The 24916-nt window shown below is 39.9% G+C and overlaps 1 protein-coding gene across 1 annotated transcript in view; it reads right to left on the reverse strand.

The window, feature by feature from the left end:
• Positions 1-6924: 6924 nt before the first annotated feature.
• Positions 6925-24916, reverse strand: part of uts2r2 (urotensin-2 receptor 2) — a 28205-nt gene continuing 10213 nt past the window's right edge. The window contains exons 8-9 of the mRNA XM_044179360.1: positions 20341-20464; positions 6925-7798 (exon numbers count right to left, since the gene is read on the reverse strand). Of these exons, the coding sequence (XP_044035295.1) occupies positions 7662-7798; positions 20341-20464 (261 nt within the window). The 3' untranslated portion in view covers positions 6925-7661. The remainder of the gene's footprint in view (positions 7799-20340; positions 20465-24916) is intronic.

Genomic DNA, 24916 nt, shown 5'->3' on the forward strand with positions numbered 1-24916 from the left:
TACATTCAAGATTCATGAGAAATCTAGGAGGGATTTATTGAATTCTCTCCTGAGCCTGAAAAATCTGTTCATCCCTGAGCTTGAGAGAGGCACTCACAGTTTTGCTGCGATGTAATACTGTATTCCCCAAAGAGAGAAATTAGACACCTTTAATAATTCTTAATATACAGTATAAAGAAATCGCCAGCATGTTATCACCATAACAAATGCAGTAATTAAGCTAGTTTTTGTACCGTATCTGTACATTTAGTCCAAACTTCAAACTTACAAACATCTAATGGACCATTCATTTGAAACAGGGTAACAATAAACAGGTTATTCCCCTAAAAAGGTGGAGGTACTCCTTAACCAATCAGAAATGCCACCTGGGGGCAGCGCAACAAGCTGTAAACATAGCACTGACATATTATCACCTCATAAAGTTGATAGGGTAAGCAAATAGTTACCTATTTACACATCTAGCAGACACAGAGCAACAACCACATTCATATCGTGTTTTTGGCCACCTGGCGAATGTCCACTCTTTAGCAGCTAAATGCTCCACTATGTTCACAAGCTAGTTGCTAACCCTGGCAGGTAGAAACAACAGTAGAACGTCTAGAAACAACACTGATGAGAAGAGTCAGGCTGAACCAAAAATGCTAAGACGCTCTGTACAGCTGAGGGGAACTACAGAGTCCGGAGATAATTCTCTGTGAGTTCTTCCCTTTCACATTTACACACAGTCATTTGATCAATTGTTAATATAAAAATATTGATTATAGCAGCTTTAATAGAACTATGACCGGCATCTTTACAAGCTGTTCAGCTTTGGCCCCATTCTTCTTAATGCTTTAATCAAAACAGATGTCTGTTAAATGATTCTCATTGCCAATTCATTGTCAGTTTTATTTTATTTTCAGCTCAGTATACATCACAATACTCCAGTGATTCAGTATTGCACTTCCATAAAGTTTGAGACTTGTAAGACTTACTGACATACTGTATATCAAACAGAACAGTCAAAACTGAAGCAGCAGAGGCCGAGATATCCTGACTTTTAGTATCTACTATGGGCCAAGCTCCAAAATACTGGAACCTACACTTCCCTTAATGCAGTGCTTCTCAAACCTTTCTGTCACGCCCCCATTTCATTTGGGCTGAATGAAATGATTGGATGGGCTTATTACAGGCCAGCGACAGCCACAGATATTGGATTTTTTTCTTCCCCCAGAGCATTTAATTTATTGATTGCTGTGTGAAAACAGTGCTTTGGAAGGACAGGAAGAGGCGTATATATTCATTTTGGAGACATTAAGAAGTGTTTGAAAATGATATTCACAGATGCAGGATGTGACCTTTAAATGACAGAAACACAATCCCAGTGTGTGTAATCTCTACAGGTGTTGTTAAAATCCAACCAGAAGAGTCTGTCATATCACCTTTGTTGGACATAAACTTTTCATCTTTACAGCTAGCAGCATGTTTGTGCTTTGAGATCCTAGTTTTAACATTAATCAAGCCATGATTCTGCGCTTGACCTCCATCTAAAACTGTGCAGGTGTTTGAGCTTGTGGCTTGAATAAAAATCAGATGTAATATTTGCTATCAAATACATGATAACATCTGGGTCCTAGTGGAGGAAGTGGTTCCTATGCTGTTTTGGAGAATATAACTTTCTCATGAAGAATCATAAAAATATCCTTACAGTTTTAGATGTGAACAAGGCCACACAATCACTTTGAGATACTCTATTTCTGTACTATAGAGCACCATAGATTATACTGCTATAATTTGCAGTTCAGTCCTTGTACTATTTTGCTTTAGAATGACATTTTGGACAATACATATTACATTAACTTCCCAAGCTATCAAAGTGGGACTGAACCACTATCCACCTGCAGTCCAGCGGTTTACAGCTGTTTGTGAACCGCAGACGTGTAAAGAGTTTCATTAAATGAGGCTTAGTAAAGCCAGCAAAGCCTGACTCCTCACTCGGCTTTGTGGACACTGGTATGTAATGGGGCCAGTTTGTACAAACCAATGATAATAACGGTGGTAATCAGACACACTGTGCAATTACTTACCCAGCTCATATCATGATAGAAGCCTGTTGAGAGTGAGACATTGTATCATGAGTCCAGTATTTGTTCAGATTACCTTAAGAATGCCCTAATTGTTGCTGTATCATTGCCTACGGCTGCCGAAGGCTTGGTAATAATACTGTAAGCAGGTTTTAAAAGTTTAAGGCAAGCAGACTGACTTCACCATACCTTCAAGACAGTTTACCAGCTAATGAAAGCTCCAATTACACCGATCTCTCCAAAGCTTTTTTCTGACATATATGTCATACATGGATATGGAGTTATTGGACAGTAAATAGTGGTGTCTTTTTTCCAGCCTTTCCAAAACCAAGAACACAAGAGCAAAAGTGTAAGGAGTGGGTTAAACAATGTGTTTATCTGCTCTAATGTGAGCTGCAAACCGTAGTATGTTCGACTAACGAGTATTCAAAGTAGTAACACAGCATTACTTTCAAGGCCAAGGTGAAGCATACCATTAGCTTACTGCATTTTGTGGGATAGCGGTTTTGTTAAAAAGAAGAAAGAAATCCCTGTTGACTATAGCACATCTACTGTGTAGTATTTCCACACTCAAGAGTTTAGGGTAACGCTAGCGATTCTGTCCTTTTCTTTGTTGAACTTGGGGAAGTTTACACTCTAGCAACCCCAGCCAAACTTGCTATCTGAGATAGCGTTACACTTGCCAAACACATTGGTCCATCCTCCGCCTAAAAGGTTTTTCTTTTGTAACGTTAAAAGTGTTTGAAACAAACACTGTTTGAAAATAAAAACAATGAAATAGAAAAGTAACCTGTCTTGCCCAATAGAGTAAAATATGAGTCTGATCTTACAATTTGCCCTATCATACTTGTAATACTAAAACTAACTAGTTCTACACTTCAATACAAGAACGTTGCTATTTCTTCTACATGGATCATCAGCTGCTGGATTCAGACTTTTTGCCTGGGATGCAGCTGTAGCCTCAGACTTTTAACATAATATCACTAGCCATCAAGTGCATGCAGTATTTAAAAACCGTTTACAGGGTTCGTCTTTTAAAGCAAGTTTACCTGGAAACATTCAAATGTCAGCCAGAGACAGCGTTTTCCATCAACTTGTGGAGCTAATGTTTGCTGAATTAGCTAGCTAGCTGCAGCTGCTAAAACCATAAAACAGTGACAGTTACAGATGGATGACAAATTAAAGGAAAAAACAACACGAAGTGTCTTAGTATGGAGTCAGGCCACCATGAGCCTCCAGAACAGCCTCAGTGCTCCTTGCCAAGTCTGTGGAACTCTATTGGAGGGATGAACACAAGAAGATATTCCCTCATTTATATATACCACCTTTATCAGGTCATCTCATTGCGATCAAGATCTCTTTTGAAAGAGAGACGTGAGTACAGCAGATAGAAAGAAAAACATAGCCAGACATAACTAAGTTACATGTAGCATCAACCCTAACCCTAACCTGTCTGTATCTTTTCAGCTGACGGTCACCAGCTGGAAATGACAAGCTTGCTTTTGTCTACTTTTGTCTGAAATAGTTTCAAAAATGACTAAGAATTTTGTCAATTGCTTTCCACTCTTTCAATGAATGAAAGGGTCTTCCTGGGTTTGATATCAGCTCTGACGTCTTTAGCTGAGGTTACGGGGTCACACACAATTTTCTAGATTGCGTGAAAAGTTTCCATTAAAGAAACAGAAATCATTAACTAATCGTGACAGCATTAAAGGGGTGGTAAACGAATAGGGTAAGAGATGTCCTTTCATGTTTAGACCTTTAAAGAATCCTCTAACCATGGATGATCAATAAGTCACACAAGCCATTCAACATGATTCTGTGCCTACTTTGAAGGTCAAAGGAAATCAATGACTCCTTTGATGGGAAAACTACCTACCGACGTCATGTTTCTAATCATCTGAGTAGAATAAAAACTTTGAACAATGCGGCCGGTGTGAATGACCACGTCACACTGAAGCCTATACATTCTGTGTGTTGCTATTTTACTATAATATATCCTCCCACACAGCCCTCCTCCGCATGCAGGCCTCCCGCTATGCTTCTCTCAACACTAATGAATGTGAGAATAGGTCCCTCAGGAGCTGAGAGGAGCAATATTGTGCTATAGGTACAGTAGTTGTCCTTGTATTTGCAGTGGATGTGAAGATACAAGTATCCTTTGTTCACTGAGTCAAATTAAATGTAGGAATTATGTTACAAGCACAGCAGGAAGCGGTCCACCAGTGTGGCTCCTTAACTACAAATTATCTATACTCTAGATACATTTTTTTCAAACCATTTTTGTATCAGTTTAGCAAACTTGCTTTAGTTGTGTATTCCAGTACAGTGAATATCAAGTCTGCATTTACTTTTGTCACTGTTACATTATTATTGCATGGTAATGTAGTTTTAAAGCTGCACTAATCAATAACTTTATATTAACAATGGGTCAAATGACTTTGTGTATTTGTCATCAAAAAGTGCGCTAAGCTAACTTTAGCATTGGATTTAGCTAAGTTCGTAAACTATATGCCTATTCACAAGCATGGTAGCAACATCTGACTGCATTACTTTTCCTGGCGAGATCGTGATATGTTTTTAATGTTGTGTTATAGAGTATGAGTTTTTCTTCCATCACTCTCTACCTCCCCTGCTTGCATGTGTCGCTTCTGGCTACGTCGCACACAGCTGTTATCAGTGTTGCCAACTTTTTTCCAATGAAAGTAGCTAGCACTAGCTCCAAAAGTCGCTAAATCAGAATCAGAATCAGAATCAGAAATACTTTATTGATCCCCAAGGGGAAACTCTTTCTTACAGCTGCTCACTATCACGTCAGTGCACACAGGAATAAAAGTACTAATAGAATAGAAACAGAAATAATAATAAATATGTCCGCAACGAGACAATTATTTCTAGTAAGAAATAAGAGATGTGCAAATCAAAATATAATACACTATAATACAGCTATGACGTCATATGCTCATTTGCATGGTGATCATCACGCATTCATTTGCATACAGCTTAGTGTAGTGAGGGAGAGATCACCTTAATTTAAAAAATATAAAACGTAGATAGAGAAGACTTCGGCCAAATAATCACAAACTCACTACAGGGACGTGTGTATTTGAAGTTAAAAAAAAATTTAAAAATCTACAAATGGAGGGAGGAGGGAGAAGATCAAACAAACAAACTATTTACATATTTACAACATGTAGTAACATCTTAATCCAGAGGGAAAGAGTGAGATAGAAGCACAAACAAACTATTTACATATTTACATGCTGTAACATCCTAATCCAGAGATCCGGAGAGAAAGAGTGAAGCTGCCCCACTCGCCACACACTGCCTGCCTGCGCACAGCGCAAGAGGAGAGGGAGAGACACTGTTGGCAGAAGAGCCACAGCATGCATGAGAATGAATTACAATATAATATATTCTAATAAATTTCTCGGCGCTAAAGTCGCTAAATTTGTCACTAGTCGCATTTTAGAAATAAAGTCACTAAGAGGGTCTGAAAAGTCGCTAAATCTAATGACAAAGTTGTCAAGTTGGCAACACTGGCTGCTCATTGGTTGATCTTGTGTGGGGGCCTTTAGTGACAAACTCACAGAGAATAATCACCCAGCTCCTCAGCTGTATGGAGCATTTTAGCTTCTTGCAGCCCTCATGAATCTTGCTCTGATAAACCTACTGAACACTACCTGCTCAGCACCAAGCAGCTAATAGGCAAAGTTAGCGACTAGCTAGTGAACATAGTGAAGCATTTAAGAGATATCTTGGTGGAGATCACTCTAGAACTAAAAGGAGAGTGAATATTGGACTTATATTTGTCAGGTAGCCAGAAACACAACTCTAAATGAATTATGTTGTTCGTGTCTACTGGATGTGTAAATACTATTCAATTAATGTAAGATGATAACAGTTTTCAGCTAGCTCCGCTGCCTCAAGTGGCCCAAAAAACCCCAATGAATTCAAGCAAATGACCTCATAACAATAATGAAACCTTAACAAAAAATAATGTAGTGTAGATATTCACTGTGATGGATTACAGAACTCTTACTCTTAAGTTTCAAAAGTTTGCTAATGATGGCTGCTTGGAGCGGTAGAAAATAAATACTTTCTAAAATGTAGTAGCAGGGTCTGCATATAAAGTATATGTGAACTGAAGTAAATTGGCTAAAACATGCACAACCAGTGGTATGGTCTTAAAATGGAAATAACTGCTGGTATTTCAAACTAACTTTCATGATAGAGCTGCCTGCATAAACAAAATACACCCAAACAATGTTCTGCAGTAAAGAGCCAAAGCAAATGAAAATCACTGATTCACAGAGTAGTTGCCCCTAATCACACGTGGAGCCCTTAGTGACTTTGAGTAAACAGTTGATTTAGATTTGCTATGATTACTGGAAAATGGCTTCATGTCAAAAGTAATCGAAATCCCATGCAACAAGAGTAAACAGAACATTTTGATTACAGGAACTACTATTAACATTTAATCCTGTTAAGGTAAAGATTGAAATAGCTTTTTTTTTGGCATATATAATATATACACAACGATGGATTCAAGGCTCAAACTCCAGAATCTATAAAGTAGAAATGAGAATGGAGAAGGTGGTTTGTTCTGAGCAATTGCGCGGAAAATAAGAAAAGCAAGCACGGTGACTTCTTGACAGATCACCTCAAGTGTCTGGCTCACAAAGGAAGTGCAGATAAGACTCTAGCAGCAGTCAATAGACAGAGGAATTATATTGGTTAATTTAATGAAAAGTGAATATTAATCTGGTTACTGAAGTGTGATGGTTTCTTAATAATAATGTTTGCGCAGAGAAAACAGACAAAAGACTGCATGCTAAAAATGAGACAAAGAGACAAGGACTTTTCAGGTTCTGTCAGTATTTTATTTGAAACCGTCCTCACCGACCATATCGAAGTAAATGGTAGCATACTGGAAACAGCAATCACTCTTGGACAAGGAGAGGGTTCTTCTTAGAAGAAAACACCTCCTGGGTCAAGGGTGGGGGCGAGTATGAGCGGGGATTTTGTGATGAAAGGTTGAATCAGTAGGTGATTCTCCAGATTTATATCTCTTCTTCAAGAAATTGACAGCTCTCCTTAAAGTGAAAAACACAACGCGACACACAGAAAACACACAATCCCACTTTCTAAGCCTCTTTGAAATCATTTCAGTTGAGGGGCAATTTCTGCTCAAGCCGTCCCCGAAACGATCAAGAGGAACAGAATGAGGAAACGTGTGGGGAACCCAAACACGCCTAATACTAGCAGTTATGATGGTACAATAAAAAGAGCAACTGCTGTAGAAAATTGGATAAAAATACAAGAGTCAGTAACAAATAAGAAAACACCTCTACAGAAGAGTAGGTGAACGTATTCACCTTTTTCTGTAGCACAACCAAAGGGGCACCAAAGTCAATATCTGAAAATAAAAGACAATTACAGATATTGGCCGTGCAGCTGCAGTATACCACTGTTACGAGCAAGACCTCCATATAAAGGCTCACTTCTTCCATCCCCTCCTCCTTGTCTCTCCCCTCTGCTTCTCTTTGCTGCAGGGCTTGTCCGAGCCAGTGGGTAGCCCCGTCACCCGTGGGTGCCTCAAGGCAGGGCGGGGTCAGAGATGGCATGTGCGGGGTCGCAGGTGAAGGACACGGTGATGGCGTAGCGTGTCCCCCACGTCACCCTCTCCACGCGGTGGAGGTTCTCCGAACCGGAAGAGAAGAAAGAGACTCGTCCTGGGAGGGGAAGGAACGAGAGGGGCTTTTTAGGAGATTAAAAAATGGTTTAAAGGAAAAGTTCAACATTTTGGGGGAATATGCGTATTTGCTTTGTTTCTATAAAAGAGATAAGAAAGTTGATTTCAATATCATGTTTGCATTACGTACAGAACTGGAGTCAGGACGTGGTTAACCTAGCTTAGCATAAACAGCTAGCCTGGCTCTGCCAAAAATGAAATAAAAAACACCTACCAACACTCTAAAGCTGACTGATTAACAGACTGTATCTTCTTTGTTTAACCCATGAACAGAACTGTATAAAAGATAAGAAATTATTTTAGGGGAAGTTGTGTGTTGTGTGGAAATTAAGCGCGGTCAGTCAGCACAGGACACTGCGCACATGTCACTGCAGCTGCTTGCCAAAATGATTTTCACCACGTAACTCCCCTTAAAACCCAAAATCTTTACATTTCTGTTTATGTACAATTAAACATTTTTATTTGTGAGCTTTAGAAGCATTGGTAGGTGTACTTTTGAACTTCCGACAGAGTTAGACTAGCTGTCTTCCTCCTGCCTCCACACGTCGCCACTGCAGCTGAACTGTTGCTCATCAAGAAGCTGCTCCAACATGTAACTCCCCCTAAAATCACAAACTGTCACATTTACATTTCTCTTCATGTATGCATTTAACTCACAAGACTCATTTGGGTTAATTAGTGAGCTTTGGAGCAGCTGGTGGAAGTATTTCCAAACTCTGGACAAAAAAAGGCCCCTCAGTCTTTATGCTAAGCTACGCTGTTTGTCAAGAAATAGCCCCATTTATGTGTAACTCCCAAATTGTCACATTTACATTTCTGTCCATGTAAGGGTTAAACAAGCAACATGCAATGTGTTAATTACTGAGCTTTAGCTGTGTTGGTACAGACTTGAGAGCGGTAATACTATGCTCATCTCAGTCTTGGAAAGACAGTAAATAAGCTTATTCCCCCAAATGCTGAACTGTTCATTCAAAGAAGTATGCATGCTGTGCTGTACTGCTTGTGGAACTGGAGGAAATTTGATGAGGGCAGAGGACACAATGCAAAAAGACGCCGGGACCCTGAAGAGACGAAGTGACCACGGCGACATGCTCGACCTATTCCAGGATTGTATTTTAGCGAACGCTGAAATGCATTCTTTTGACTGTCTGATTTAAAACATTTATAAAAAACACACACGGTGTGAATTTGGGGAGGTCGCCTCGGGGTAAATTCTCATCATTTATCAGAGGCTTTGCTTTGCTGGGCCAGCTAATGAGCTACTGCCATTTCTCAGCCAGTCTGGTTCTTTCTAAACACAACCTGCTCTGTCTTAGTTAGACATTTGCATTAAAGTTTACGTAGCTAGTCTGCGGTTGTATCCCATAATAATAATAATAATAATAAAACATTTATATTTAAAAAGTTTTCAGACCCTTGTTTTGTTACAAACCTTCCTGTTTCTTCGCCTTTTGAAGGGGTTCTCTCATTATGTGAATATGAATAAAAAGCTAGAATCATTGTGCCCCAGTTTGTTTGCTCTACTTCTCCTTCAAAGAATACTGATGACTTGTGTTTGTGTGTTCATCTGTGTATGTGTGCGTGTATGGGAGGGTGAATCCCCCTGCCAGGGCATTAGCTGAGGGCGTCAGGGGAAATCAGCGCTCGCAGTTAAACAATGGAACTTATACTGAAAACCTAAAGAATAGGAAACGAGAAGAAAGAGAATTAAAACGTGTGTGAGCAGCAAGACAATAAGTGGTGGTCTGCTTGTTTTATGTCATTCAAAAGGAGGACATTTTCAAGTGCTCAAATTAGCCACACAGCTTTAGATAACTGCACAATGAAATAATCTTTGAAAATAATCCCTCGCATTTGTCAATATAAGCATTCCCAGTGTTTACTGAGAAGGGCCCTGCAGATTCAGTACAGTACGCAGAGCAGATTAGCGGCAACACAATGGAGGGATATTCACAGAGGAATTCAACAGGGTTCACGCTCTTCCAGAAATCACTTACAGGAACACCTAGAGAATGTGTAAGTCTCAGTGAAGTTTGGAAAGGTAAGGATAGTATATACTAACAATCAGATCAGCCTTTACATTTAGATTTAGGTATCTATTAATTTTGGCATCATATTTTTTTGCATATATAACTACTAATTATACTTATTTGCCTATACACGTAAAACCTAGGCATAAAAAAAGTGGTGTTATTTTCTGCATTTTTACCCTTGTCTAATTGCCTCCTCCAAACCGCAACTGTAGAGGAAACTACAATATGTCAGACTCCTGACTTCTGAGTGTCGTAAAACAGCAACGTCACATTCTCTCCTTGAAGTAGTAGTAGTAGTAGTTGAACTCCTTGCTGAAAGTCGGTGTAGGACGCTTCATAAATAACTCAAGTCCTACTGGGAGGTAGTGTTAACTTTCAGCGCAGTCTCTAGGAGTGATCCTGAGACTCTTGACAAGTAAGGGCCCTGATTATGATCTCTTACTCTAATGCAAAATTAAGCTGTGTAACACCGACAGAAATCTTATGCATCCAACTGTGGTATTTGCCAAATAATACCAGTCACTCCAGTACATATCGAAGAGGCCCAGGTTTCTTTAGAGAACAATGTTGCTGAGGCCATATATGAAAGTATTTTCTGCAGCTACATAGAAGTGAAGTACTCTTGTGTTCCCCTGAGTCAAAGCAATATACTCGTTTCCAGGAATCAATCTGTTTTAATAAACTCAGAGGTCCACATGCAGGACAAGATCGGATGAGCAAAGTCTATGAACCCCTGACTCCCAGTCCTGTTCTTTTATCATTTCCAAACCATGTGTATAAGGGTCCCTGTCTCTTATTTGCATCTGGGGTGTGATTTGGAAATCCCCCTTGGCCCTGTAGCATTTAGATTTCCACTAGCAATAAGGTCCAATCAAGCAGTCTATTAGAAATTAAGACCAAAATACGTCTGGAGAAATATCTTTTCATATCTTTTAGCTTCACAACAGTCGGGGGGGGGGGGGGTAACTGCCCTACTGTGCATTGACGTAGTGTCTGAGCAGCAGGAGCTGAGGGGAGACCTAATACCTCTCAATTGATTACCGCTTAACATATACGCACATTATATATAAAAGGTGTGGTATTTCCTTATGAAGGCAACACTGGCCAGCAGGATTTCTGCTGTGTGGCACTGCTCCATTAGCTTCCAAACAGGGGTTGTTCAGGATTGCTTGACCCACCCAAAAATTGTCAAAGTTAGCTTTCTTAAAACAAAAACAAAACAACTCCATAAAATTGTAATTAATGCATAAATTGGACAACAGGTGTGGCCATGGCTGCAGTCTGTCTTTTACATACTGGATTTGTTATAGTAGCTTGCTATACTGTATTGTGGATAGGCCAGAGCAGCAAGTGCTGTAGTGTTTACCTACTAAATTTGTTCACAGTAAGTCTTTGTTTGCAAGCAAAATATAGACACAAGAAAATATGTAATTCCGTTAATTGTTCTAAGGCAATTTATTCTTCAGGCTTGTTTCCACTCTCTTAATCCCACAACTGTTGCTGTTCTCAGCTGTATATGCGTCGGGAGGCATTCAACAACTCTCACAGAACACTCTTACAGAACATAACTGCGAGTTACTCATAGTATTCCCTCTGCCTAAATTTAGTCAGCTGTTGTGGAACATCAGACAATAATACATTTTGGAGGCTTATGGAGCCTATGACAGTTCAAATCACAACCTGATAGTAATTTAATAGCTTTTTCAGGACAGCTGACTGTAATACCCAGGACATATTGATCAATTTGGACTACAAAGAAGCATTAAAGGGGAACTCCACCCATTTTACACATCAAAGTCTGTTTGCAGGTGTCGAGGAGTATTACTGCATATGTGAGAAAAAGTTGTATAAAGCCTTTTGTGGCTCCAGAAGGAGCTGCGTGAAGTCTGATAAATGTCTTCTAGTGATGTCACTTGAGTCAGCATCAGTTGAGTCTGAAGTTTGGAAATGAAAAAAAATCGGAGAATGCGGAGTTAGAAGAGCATACCAGACCTCTGTAGCCCACTCCTCATCTCTGCGTTAGTGCTAGCAGCTACAGGCTATATTAGCCGCTACTAGCACAACATACCCGGATTGTGGGTGCATTGTGGGTAATGTATGCGCATTGTGGGTTAATGTAGGCGCCAGGTTTTTACAAGGAAGAAGAGTGTGTGGAATAAAAAAAGACGACATCTCTGGTTCTGTTCTCAGATCAAACTGGAGACAGAAGAAGACAGACGTGAAAATCAGCCTGTATTCTAACGATTAATCGACTATTAAAAACGCTGTAGATAAATGTTTTGACAGAGTCGGCTCTTTTAAAAGGTCCAGTGTGTAGGATTTTGTGGCATCTAGCGGTGAAATTGCAGTTTTGTATTTGAATACCGCTCGCCTCACCCTCCCCTTCCAAGCTTGTGGGAGAAACTACGGTGGGTGCGAAACTCGTGAAAAACGCAAACGGCCCTATCTAGAGCCAGTGTTTGGTTTGTCCGTTCTACTGTAGAAACATGGCAGTGCAACATGGCGACCTCCGTGGAATGGGACCCGCTCCCTATGAAGATAAAAAACGGCTTACTCTAAGGTAATGAAAACACAACAATTCTTATTTTCAGGTGATTATACACAAATGAAAACATACTTGTGAATATTATATTCCATTGCTTCCAATAGCTACGCCTAAATGTTACACACTGGACCTTTAAGTGTAATGTGGCTATTAATATTTTGCATTAGTGCTGTTGCTTTTATTATTTGGGATGTAGTGGAGGGTAAATGCACATAAACACAGTTTACCCACTTTTTTCAGCTCTACATGTATGTTTAGATGGGGCTTTTTAACCTTTGGACTGTAAAAAAAGAAACAGACATTTTGACCTGCCTGGTAAAATCATTCACAACCCACATGCTGCAACAGGTTCCTTAAAAAACTGTTGGACAAGCAGTTCTTGGCTAGAGAAAATGCATATAGATAAAACAAAAACCTCAGGTCCTTGAATTCTTGCCTCTTACTGTGTTGCTCTTTAAACTGTCTACTTTGCAGTTGGTTCCCTTTATCACCAACACAAAAGTAGACAGGAGAGGTGATTGAATACATTCGATTTGACAAGGTAGGACAAGATGTAATTCCCAATTCTGGAGATAAAATGGAAAAGCAATGACTGTGGTAACCAATCACTGCCATCAGGGGGGAGTATCAAAGTGATTATTATTCTTGAAATGTGAAATGAGTACATGAAATATGACTTTTATGAGTAACACAGTATGTAATGTAGTGAAGGGCAGTCGACACAATATGCACATTTTGCTGGCTATCTTAGCTGGAACTAGTCAACTTGTTTTTACCACATGCCATAAAAGCCATGTTGTTTCCAGAAAGTTTTAAAGTGCGGTGATATACTCTTTTTACAATGTTAAAATGAAATTGTCATATAAAACATTGTAAAAAACAGTAGATTTTTTATATTAGGTTTATTGGGTCTTAATTGCTATTGCACAGTTAATGTACAGTGTTACAGTGTACATTTTCAGTTTGTTTAGAGTGAACAGAAGGAGAGCTGGGTAACAGCTCTGAGCCTGAGCGCTTGAAACACTGCATCTGTTTGAGCGTTTAATCAAAGATGTTTCAAAATACTTTTTAAAAATGCTTTTTTTCCTCCCATTTAAGTACAAATCATGGTTAGCATCATAGGCGCCTGAGCAATGGAGCAAGTGGAGCAAATGCATCCCCATTATTCAATTAGGGGGAACAAAGTTATGGTTTTGCTACCCCACATTTAGTGTTTTTAAAAATAAACTTATCATCAAACAGTCCCCGCAATCTGTGATGAAATTTAAGCAGCCTGTATCAATGATCGTTTTACTATTTTCAGTAACTGACAAAAACAAGTGATAAAAAAATCACACATTTTGGACCACCCTTTGAGTTGGTCCAGTCGAGCCCGTCGCCACAGTATGCTTTGGCTGTCAATCACAGTCTGTCAATCCACACAGGAGTCTGACTGTTTACAAAGATGAGAAACATGCCATTTAGCCTAACTGCAATCATGGACTGAAAATAGAACATAGGAAAAGATAGGCTAGCGTATGTTAAATTAACCTACTTGACCCACTGACTCCAGATAAACTTTATATTAGCTAAAAGTACGATTTTAATGTCGCCAAAATGCCGAACCGATTTGCGCTCGGACAGGATTCAGCTGTGGAGATGGGACGATCGCGGAGGAGCTAAATCAAAGAGTCGGCTCTTTTAAAAGGTCCAGTGTGTAGGATTTTGTGGCATCTAGCGGTGAAATTGCAGTTTTGTATTTGAATACCGCTCGCCTCACCCTCCCCTTCCAAGCTTGTGGGAGAAACTACGGTGGGTGCGAAACTCGTGAAAAACGCAAACGGCCCTATCTAGAGCCAGTGTTTGGTTTGTCCGTTCTACTGTAGAAACATGGCAGTGCAACATGGCGACCTCCGTGGAATGGGACCCGCTCCCTATGAAGATAAAAAACGGCTTACTCTAAGGTAATGAAAACACAACAATTCTTATTTTCAGGTGATTATACACAAATGAAAACATACTTGTGAATATTATATTCCATTGCTTCCAATAGCTACGCCTAAATGTTACACACTGGACCTTTAAGTGTAATGTGGCTATTAATATTTTGCATTAGTGCTGTTGCTTTTATTATTTGGGATGTAGTGGAGGGTAAATGCACATAAACACAGTTTACCCACCTTTTTCAAATGCAACATAGAGTTTACTCACCTATTTAATTGGACAGTTTAGCCAGCAGACATTTATAGTTTACCCACCTTTTATTTTACCACTATATCCCCTCTGTGATTTTGTTCAATTACTATTAATATCTCAGGCTTCCCCGCTCTCCCCCGCGCCTCACAACAGCAGAATACTGTTTCCCAAACCTCTATTAGAGACGCACTCCATGTCCAGCATGTTTTCCATCCAACCCTGCTTCACCACAACTGGCTCAAATGGGATTTTATGAGCCATGCAGTTACATTCAACAAAGTGAGGAACACAATCTCAATATGTGTTATTATTATTCATCTAACTGTAAGATTGAATAGGGCCTATACAAAATTATGATTATTTTATGTTTTTGAAATTATCTTCTATTGATACCATAAGTCAGGTCAGGTGGTGTAGAAATGCAGGAAATTTGTTATAAATTTACAAAAAATTCTGGGGAAGGACCCCCAGAACCCCTGCCAATTATGTATCGTTCCAAGTTTGCTCCCCCAGGCGCCCATGGTTAGCAATCATAGTTAGCTTCTGTATTTGAATTTACTGCTAAGCTAGCTAGTTGTTGAGCAACTACTTAACTTCAACACTAACTCCTGCTCTTCAAGTCATGCCTCTAGTCTATTTTTGCTTTTAATAACACAGCCACATGTCATTGATTTGCACTTAATGAGGTCTTTAACTTCAGAGACCCAACCGGGATGAGTGTGCAGTGCTAACAAGACGCTAAACGGTGCGTGAGTCATCCAATTCCAATACCAAAATTTGCAGCTAGAGCGAAATGCCCATAAACACCACCAGCGCAGTCACAAGCTGCATAACACATAGACACACTGTCAAGTCAATATATCGATTACTCCCAGCCTCATAATTAATTAGTGGAGGATGAATCACACAGGCTGTGTGGCCTCGGGAGGCTGGGATGGAAGTTAAAGGTAGATGACGCTGAATTAAAAAGCAGCTTGAACCTTCCAGATGAATCTCAGGTGGAAATGGAATTACCTGGATGACTTTGTGACTCAGAGCAGGGCTACGATTTAAAACCCTGGAGAGGAGAAAGCCTTTTCCATTTGCACCATGCATCAGCTTATAGAGCAGCATTGAGGTCAGTACAGGCTGCCATTGCTCTCAGCGAGGACGTCACTTGTTTACGATATTGGTATACAATTTCTGGATTTTTCAGTGTTTTATACAGTACGGAAGGTGAGCCACCTACCCTAACATCATGAAAAACAAATACAAGAAATATAACATTTTCTTTCAGTTAAAAACACCAGAGGTGCTAAATCACACAGCAAAAGTAATTTTACTGTATGTGGCTTTTGTGTAGGCAATCATCATGAAAATATTAGTCGATGAATCAGAAATTTGAAAATTAACAGGAAATTAATCGACAACAATTTTGCTAATTGCTAATTAATAATTCAAGTCTGGTTTTATCTCCTCAAACATGGAGAGTTGGTGCTTTTCTCTGTTTTATATCATTGCAAATTGAATATCTCTGGGTTTTGGACTGTTGGTTACACAAAACAAGGAAATCGAAGAAGTCACCGTCAGCTGAATTGTAATGGAAATTTTTCACTCTTTTCTGCCATTTTAATGACTAATCAATTAAAAGGTCAGTTTACACAACTGTTTTCACAGGTATGAGTAGTACTCCTCTTAACGAGTAGTGTCTTCTGTGGCTTTGGAGGAGAGTCAGAGTCCAAGTCAAGCCCAAGACCCCAGGAACAGTGCTGGGTCGTGAGGCCAAAGATGCTATTGGTTGCATTATGGGAAGTGTAGCATCCAGCTTTTGTAGGATCCAGTTTTTGGATCTAAGGACTAAGGACTTTCAGTCAGGATATCTTGGCCTCAATTTTGTCCACTCTGACTATTTAATCTATTTTGAGCCCCCTTTATGAAAGCGCAATACTAAATTGCTGGAGTACGCCTATAATCAAGAGATTAACTGATAATAGTTAGTTGCAACCCTAATTTCAACAATACATTACCACACCTTATAAAATGGGAATCAGGCCTGTTATGTGCTAAGAATCAGTCCAGACAGTGTCATTGTATTTAGTGTCTGTATGTTTGCAGAAGCACAGCCACCAAGGTCAGGCTATTGGTTTTAAATCGGCAGCCCAGCTGAGGTTATCTAATTCCCCTGTGGTTGTCTAAGCTTACAGGTTAACCCCTATTGGCTCCTCTGACTGGCAGGCGTGCCTTTTTCACTCTCTGTCCTTCCATTGCTCTGTTTGTATCTGCCATTCCCAGCCAAACACCCTATCTCTCTATCACATATCTACTCTTTATCTATCTCTCAGCCATTTTCTGTCTGTGCCCACCCTCCATACTGTCTCTCTCCTCGCCCTATAGGGGACGCTTTCACGTTCAGCGTATCCTCTCCCCCTTTTCTAATCCGCCACTCTTTTTCCTCCTCCTTACTTCCTTCCTCCGCAACTGGAACAACACTTCCACCTCCGTCCCCCTGCTCACTGTCATTACATTCTTGACTTTTGCTCTCTCTGACAGCCAAGTCCTGATTGCCTTCCTGGTGTTATAATTACACCATATTGTCGATGTCGCCTCACTGAGCCGTGATTATCTCAGCCGACTAATCATCCATCCCGATATGAGACTCTCTCCAAGTCAAAACCTGTCAGTCAACTGCCCAGCATGCTGCCCAAAGAGTTTCTCAATGAGGTGAGGTGTGTTTTAGCAGAGATAAATATATTATCTGGGCTACTGATGCATTATGCATGGGGTTTTGTTGTGTCCCCTACTTGATTCACCTCTCTGAATAAAAATCTGTGACAGGCGTTATCACAGTGGTTGGGTTTCACCAGTGGCTTTGACAGGTCCGTCATATTTAGATTCTCAAGCATGTGCCGACTCCACTGAGAATTAGAAATCTATAAAGGAGGACCTTACTTCTCTCCTCTGAGGACCTTACTTCTCTCCTCTGTCCCATCTCTTCCTCCTCTTCTTCTTCATCCAGCAGATTTCATTGGGTTTAAGATCAAGCTGTTACCATTCTCTCTATTTTCTGGAGGTTATTCTCACTTCACTGACACAAGATGGCTGTGCTATTCACAAAAACAAGTCACAGGAGACGAGGCAGCAGGCAAGCCGCAGGCACTCTTTATTACCATATGTCCTTCAGTCAGTGTCCCTCACCGCTCCATCATAGGACACTGTCAGTGGCCCACAATGCTTCACTGTTGCTCACTGACTGGGTAAGAGGCTTGTATCTGACTGGCACATGGGAAGTACAACGGAGCAGAGTCGAGATGAATGTCAAGGGGCAGGAAGCGGGAGGAAAAGTGAAAAATTGTAGGCGAGGAAAGAGAGGGAGGAGGACTGCTTTTTTGAATTGCTGTTGATTAAAAATGGCAGAGGAGTTGGATTAGAGGGCAAGAGATGATGGACAATGGGTGAGATAAAATGAAGGTGGGAAGAGTGGCAGAGGAAAACGTGATAGAAGGTACAAGGTGAACAGAGATGGCAGGGGATGGTTTTCAGTCAGATGATGATAGAGTGGAAGTAATGCTGTCAGGACACGGTAACAGCCTCAGGAGATGTCTTCCATATTGAACAGATTCACTAAGCCTATGCTCATTCAGGAGCAACACCGTTTACAGAGACCATGCATATAGCAAAGCAGGGAAATATGATTCAAGAGGGATGCTGACTTTATTGCATATTACACTTAGCATTTTGCCTGAAAAACACCAGCATTTAAAACAGCAAAATTTTTGAGTTAAATCAATTTATTTAAATGGAATTGCTGCAATCAGCAGATCAACTAAAAGAGGAAAATTAAATCTGCAGAAATCTTTTGCATAAAATTCAACTTTAACATGCAAATTTGCACCATGGTCAAATAGCTAACAGCTTATAGTTTATGTCTCTTGAATAAACCGTGCTAACCTATTGGCTGGTTAGTGACTGAGCTAGCTTGCCTGCTAACTGTCTCAGTCACTAACTGCCAGTTGGCAAGTTAGCTAGCTCAGTCGCTAACCAGATTGCTACAGATACCGCATTGGTCGCTCCTGTTCATTGCAGCGATGCGTCAACGCGGCCGCCATATTGATACAGGGACGCTGCGCCTCCTAATGCGTCTATGTCTGTTGAGGCAGGAAGTCTATCCACAATTAAAATCATCATAACTTGCTGAATTTTCAACAGATTTTGAAGCTGTTTGGTTTGTTACAAATGCCAGACATGCAATTATGATTAAATTAAAAATGTGTTTCCATAGCAAAATACTCTTATGGAGATAGTGACAGTAATATTACTATAATATAATATTTAATGCAATATGGCGGCGGCAGAGACACGTCTTACAAGACTGATGCGGTATCTACATGTGTATATATCTATGGATAGCTTTGTTGCTGGCTAATGCTAGCATGTTCCCAACTGACGAGCGTGTTACTAGATAGCTCAGCAGCTAAAGTAGTTCACCAACTACCCCTGCAAGAAGTCCCTATGTCACCAAGCTTCTAGCACCACCCATTTCACAGTGATGTGTGGATGAATTTCACAGTGCCACCTTCTAGTGCGACGGGCCTTATCGTATTGAACAGAATACTTAGTTATGTACTTTATTTACTTAATATTGTAATTCAGTGACTCCATATTGTAATTTAACTATTGTTACTTCAGTCAAATCCCTTTCTCCTTTTTCCCCCCATGTTTTTCTTTTTGAATTTGGCATCTAAGGATAGAGGGTGTACAGACTGTAATGCCCCTTGAGACAAATTTATGATTTTGGGCTACAGTGTATAAATAACATTGACTTGACTACACAAAAAGGTTCCCATCTTGGCTCTCACGTAACATTCCACAACTTTTCTTTGACTTTCCGTAAGTAATCCAGATTGCTTTCATGACCTTTCAATGTTGTTCAAAGGTATGTGTATTTTGCGTTTTGCCTGGCTACAAGACAAATTTCCCCTTTGGAAAAATGAAGTTGAAAAAGTTGAAAAGGAGCACACAGTCAAAACGGCAGAGCAAAAGTAGACCAAAAGGGGTCAAAATTCATCATCCAAGTCAATCGATGTCTGAAACAAGTTGGTAAACTCATTCTGGCACATTCCTTTAACCAGTTCGAAAACTTCCCTGATTTTCCACAAGCTCCTCAAGAGAACCAGTTTTGAGAACCCTGTTTTTAAATGCTTAACATTTGCCTCTGAAGTCCCATGGTACTCCAGGAAAATGAAACCCTGTATAGGTTATTTCGCCATGTGGTTTTTGCACAGGCATATATATATATATATATATATATATATATATATATATATATATATATATATATATATATAGACTGTATTAACAGACACAGACCACTGTATTTCAGGATCAAGATATTGCTGTGTCTATCCCTCCGGGTACTATACACAAGGTAAAGCCTAATCCCCTGCATCTTCACTGTGCAGCAGTCTGTGCTGCTGATTACCCACTTACAGAGGATTACGCCCACTTTGCTACACATTTTAGAGTGGTACAACCACCTCCATATTCCCTAGTCGAGTACAGCTATTATAATTTTAAGCATGGCTGTGATAATGCAATCCTTTATCTATCTTGCATCATTTACTTTAAGTGTAGGTTAATATGCTTTTACAGACAAAGCCAGGGGTTACCAGGTGTTACTACTGATGGATTTACAATATCCTGCCTTATGGCAGGTCAAGCATCACTGTTTGAAGGTGAAGCAGGAAAAAGCCCAATGTTAGGCACATTTAGTCTTTAATAGCTGGTAGTTACCTGCCCGTGGTTCCACTGTCCGGTTGCCATTTTGGTCCATGAAGACAAATCTTCCTCCAGTGAAGTCAGAGCCGTAGTCAGACAGGTACAGGAGTGAGGTGTAGTCAAAAGAGCCATAAGTCACCTGACAGAGAGTGAGAGAGGAAGACAGTACCTGCATTAAAACATGACTTTTCATTACCCTGCCAGCAATTAAACAGTTTCTACTAAACACTGACATTGAAACTAGGACTAAGAGTCTACAGCCATATTAGTGGGTCAGTAAGGTTGTACATAGCTGTGCTTGAAGATAAATGCTACATTTGCATGTTAACATGCTCACAATGACAATGCTGTTTTAATAGTGACCATGTTCACAATCTTAGTTGTTGTTAGCATGCTAACATCTGCTAATTCACACTAAACACAAAGGGACAGCCGAAGTTGATGGGGTTGTGATTAGTTTTGCAGGTATTTGGTCACAACCTAAAGTATGTACAGATGTTTTGCCCTGATGATGGTGCTAGATGAAACGTTAAGGGATCACCAAAGTTATTACTATTCATCCTGAGGGGAACACGAATGTCTGGACCAAATTCCATGGCAATCCATTCAATAGTTGTCAAGACAGTTCACTAAAAGCCAAAAATCGCAAGGGATCACCAAAGTCAGTATGAGTCATCCTCAGGGGACCATGAATGTCTGTACAAAATTTCATGGCAATCCATCAAATAGTTGTTGAGGTATTTTGAACCTAAGTGGTAGACCGACATCCCTAGAGCTATGCCATTAGAATGGTTACAAATTAAAATTGAGTACCAGTCCAAAGTTAGCACCACAAACATTTGAAACAAAGCATTAGTCTTTTTTTACTCATCAGTGACTGGTTATTAAGTTCAGACATACAAATGGGCGCTTCGCCAATTTTGCACAAAAGGTCAGTTCACTTGTCATGGGGAGTACTACTAAGCCTATGAAAACAGTTAATCCGGAAATGTCTTCTGAGGCTCCCGAGGGAGGTTTTCAGTCTGAAAAAGTCATCCCTGATGATGTCATCAGGGTTATCTCAGCTTAGGCTGGGAGAGTAACATTTTTAAACAAAAAGCCAGCACTACAAATTAGGGCCCTGGAGTTTGAAGGATGTGGGTGGATACAAGGCAGGTTGGGTTGAACAAAGAGACACTCTCGAGTTGCATTATGGGAAGTGTAGAATCCACTGCTTTTGGAGCTTGACCCATACTAGGGATTAAAAGTCATGATATCTCAATCTCAGCTGCAAGTATCGAAAATATAATACTAAAAGAATAATACTAAATAGCTGGCGTCCCCATTTAACTATGGTTCCTATAAATTGTGCACATGCAGTGTTACTGCTGTGAATCAGATTGACCTTGGTTCCCCAATTTTATTCTGTGAAATCTTACCCAGCACCAATTTCAAAATGTCAAGCTTTTCAGTGCTGCAATGTGATCACTTCACAAAGGATGTCCCTGAAGATTTTATTCTTCTTTTTTATACTTTATACTGTATTATTATCATCATCAACCCACTTTGTACTTCACACTTATTTTAATTTTATACTTATACCCACTTCGTACTTAATTTATCTTACCTGTATTATGGTGTATTATATTTTTTGCTTAGTACTTCTATTCCTGTTTGCATTGACATGACAGTGAGCTGCTGTAACAAAAGAGTTTCCCCTCGGGGATCAATAAAGTATTTCTGATTCTGATTCATACTTTAAGGGAGCGTCATGTGTACAATGTGCTGCACTAACTGTTTGACCACAGAGAGAACACAACACAGGCTACAATGCATAGGGTGTTCCTGTCACTACAGTATCTCAGCCACATGTTTGTGGCCACTGTGTCAGCCATTCTTGTTGGAAAGAGTAATGTTTGGTCTTCCCCTCTCTCATGGGATCACTTGCTGCTGACTCCTCACTTTAACTGCTCTCCTCATAAGACCTTTGGGACTGATTAAACGTGTTTTTTATTTGAAAAAGAAATCAACAGTTAGCGTTTGCACTAACAAGAACCTCATGATATCCCAAAGCGACATATAAAAATGTCACATCGCAAAAAGTCGCACTAATGCAACTATTTATGCAACTAAATGGATTGTAGTCTTAAGGCAGTCCTGCAATCTGGAGCCCTGCCTTAAGATGTAGCGAAATTCATTCATGCAAAATGAACTGTGCTGTGGGCTGTTTATGTTACAACAGCACCAATAAATGATGCTCAGATCCATGAGAGCCCACTGAGCTCAAGCATACAGTGCGGCCTTAATGAAACATCAAAGACAAGGAACAAGGAGTGGCTGTCTTTTCAGTCAAGAGTCAAACAGTAATTTTAGACTGAGAGAGTGCTCTCACTTGATCGTACCTCAAAGAAAGAAAAACAAAGTGAGCTGCTGAGAGTTTCATGAATCGCTGAAACAACTTTTCAAATTTCAATATGCAACTTTTCACATTACATAACAATTAATTAATATAAATGATCAGTGTGTATCTGGTGTGTCTCTACCTACTGCAATGTATCATTTACCTGCAACTGCCTTTTTGTTGATAGCTGAGATGCTCTGGGTTCTTCATCATTTGTTGTGGGCATATTAAATAGTAAACTGGGTTTTCTTTTACAAGGTTAGACAGCTAATTGGAATCATGCCATCAACAAATATGGAGAAAATTGTGTTCTAAAGCTGTAGTCCAAGCTTAGTGCACCAAGATAGACAACAACATTCTAAGAGTATAAGCAGACTCAGTGCCTGTAGCCCCATCCAGGTAAATAATCACCAGCCGCCACTGGCATTAACTGATTTATTTGGCCACTTAGGGGCGGAGGAACAAGCTGAAAAGACATATTGTCACCATATACATTTGTGTATTTGTTATCCAATATTCACTCTCTTTAGCTCTGTTTTGGTCTCCACCAACTCCTGTGAAAAATATCTGGCTGTTTAGCTGCTGAATGCTCCACTATGTTTACTAGCTAGTCACCAGCGTTGTCATCTGTTTGGAGCTGGCAGGCTGCATTCAGTGGTTTTATCAGAGCTTTTTGGCTGAAAATGAGGTTGATGAGAGCACAGACTGTGGGCCAGACTAAAAGAGGCTAAAACAAAAATATTGATTTTAAAGGGTTGATTCACCCAAAATACACAAGGACATTTTCTAGCCATGCAGATAGTTTTGGTTTTATTCACACTACTGGTTTGGAGGAAGAAATTTAAGGCGACCTTTGTGACCTGAGCAAATAAAACTAAAACTACAACACTAGAGGTAAGTGAAAAAATATATATTTTTTGTAATTTGGGTGAATCGACCCTTTAATGTGTTTTCAAATTGAAAGTTCTGTAGTTCCACGTTCCAAATCAACCAGGGCTGGAGGCCATTTTACAGGAATGATGACTATATTAACAAGTTGGTGAACATCTTTTCTAGCAGCAAGACAAGCCAAGGTCCTGAATGGAAATACTACATTTGATATTAGTGTCTGCATCAATAATTCAGTTTCATTATGAAAGCAAGCTTATCCCTGCCATGAATGAGATAAAACACATTTTCCGTGCTGTCATACTACAACTGGTGCTGTGACACAGTATCAGCAATATGATCGATGGGGAGAAAATTCACCACCAAAAGGCGTCAGTGGCCATTTACATTTAAATGAGGGTTGGGTTAGCCAATTAGCCCCAAAATGGCGGCAGAGACAGATGGGGAAGAGAAGGTGATCCTTTCAGATTACATTTTTCCCGCTGTCAAGGGATGAGGGGAGAGGATGAGGTAACAAATATTAATATGGACGAGGCAACAGCAAACGCTCTACGTTCCAAGAAATACCACAAGCACAGTAAATATTATGTACTGTCTCACTATATGGCGTGAGCATCGAGCCCGCAGGATTCTTGAGGGACTGTTTTCTCCCCCGCCTTCCGGCAGGCGCCTCAGGTGCCTCCGGACAAGGACCAGCAGGCTGAGAAACAGCTTTTTTTCCCCCAGAGCTGTCTTCCTACTGAACTCTGCCCCCTCATATACCTTAAATGCTGCTATATTGTTTTTTTGCTACATGTACCACATGTTCATTTGCACTACCAGACTATTTATTTATACATATACTGCATCATTTGCACTCCAGTACTATGTACTGAATACTGCAATAACTCATCTACTGCACTGTTAACTATTTCTGTCCATAATTTGCACTACTGAATATTCATCAGTATACTTCTGTTTATAGTAATGCCATCTGTATATAACGTCCATAGTACCGCTTGTAAAAATATATTCATAACACTGCTCTATCCTGCATTTATGCACATATTTTATATCCTGCACTTGCTTATTGCACTTCTGGTTAGATCTAAACTGCATTTCGTTGCCTTGTACTTGTAAATGTGTAATGACAATAAAGTTGAATCTGAATGTAACATTGTCCCACTTTATAACTATGTAAATTGAAAAGCATTGAAACTTTTTCTCCCCAGACAGACAACCCATTTGTTTAAAACTTGCCTCATGGTCTTCTTTCAATCCCAGAGCAACTTCAACGTATCATTACAACGAACAAAGTCCAATGTGAAAGACTAAGATTAAAGC

Source organism: Siniperca chuatsi, linkage group LG20 (assembly GCF_020085105.1).
Source record: "Siniperca chuatsi isolate FFG_IHB_CAS linkage group LG20, ASM2008510v1, whole genome shotgun sequence".
Lineage (NCBI taxonomy): Eukaryota > Metazoa > Chordata > Actinopteri > Centrarchiformes > Sinipercidae > Siniperca > Siniperca chuatsi.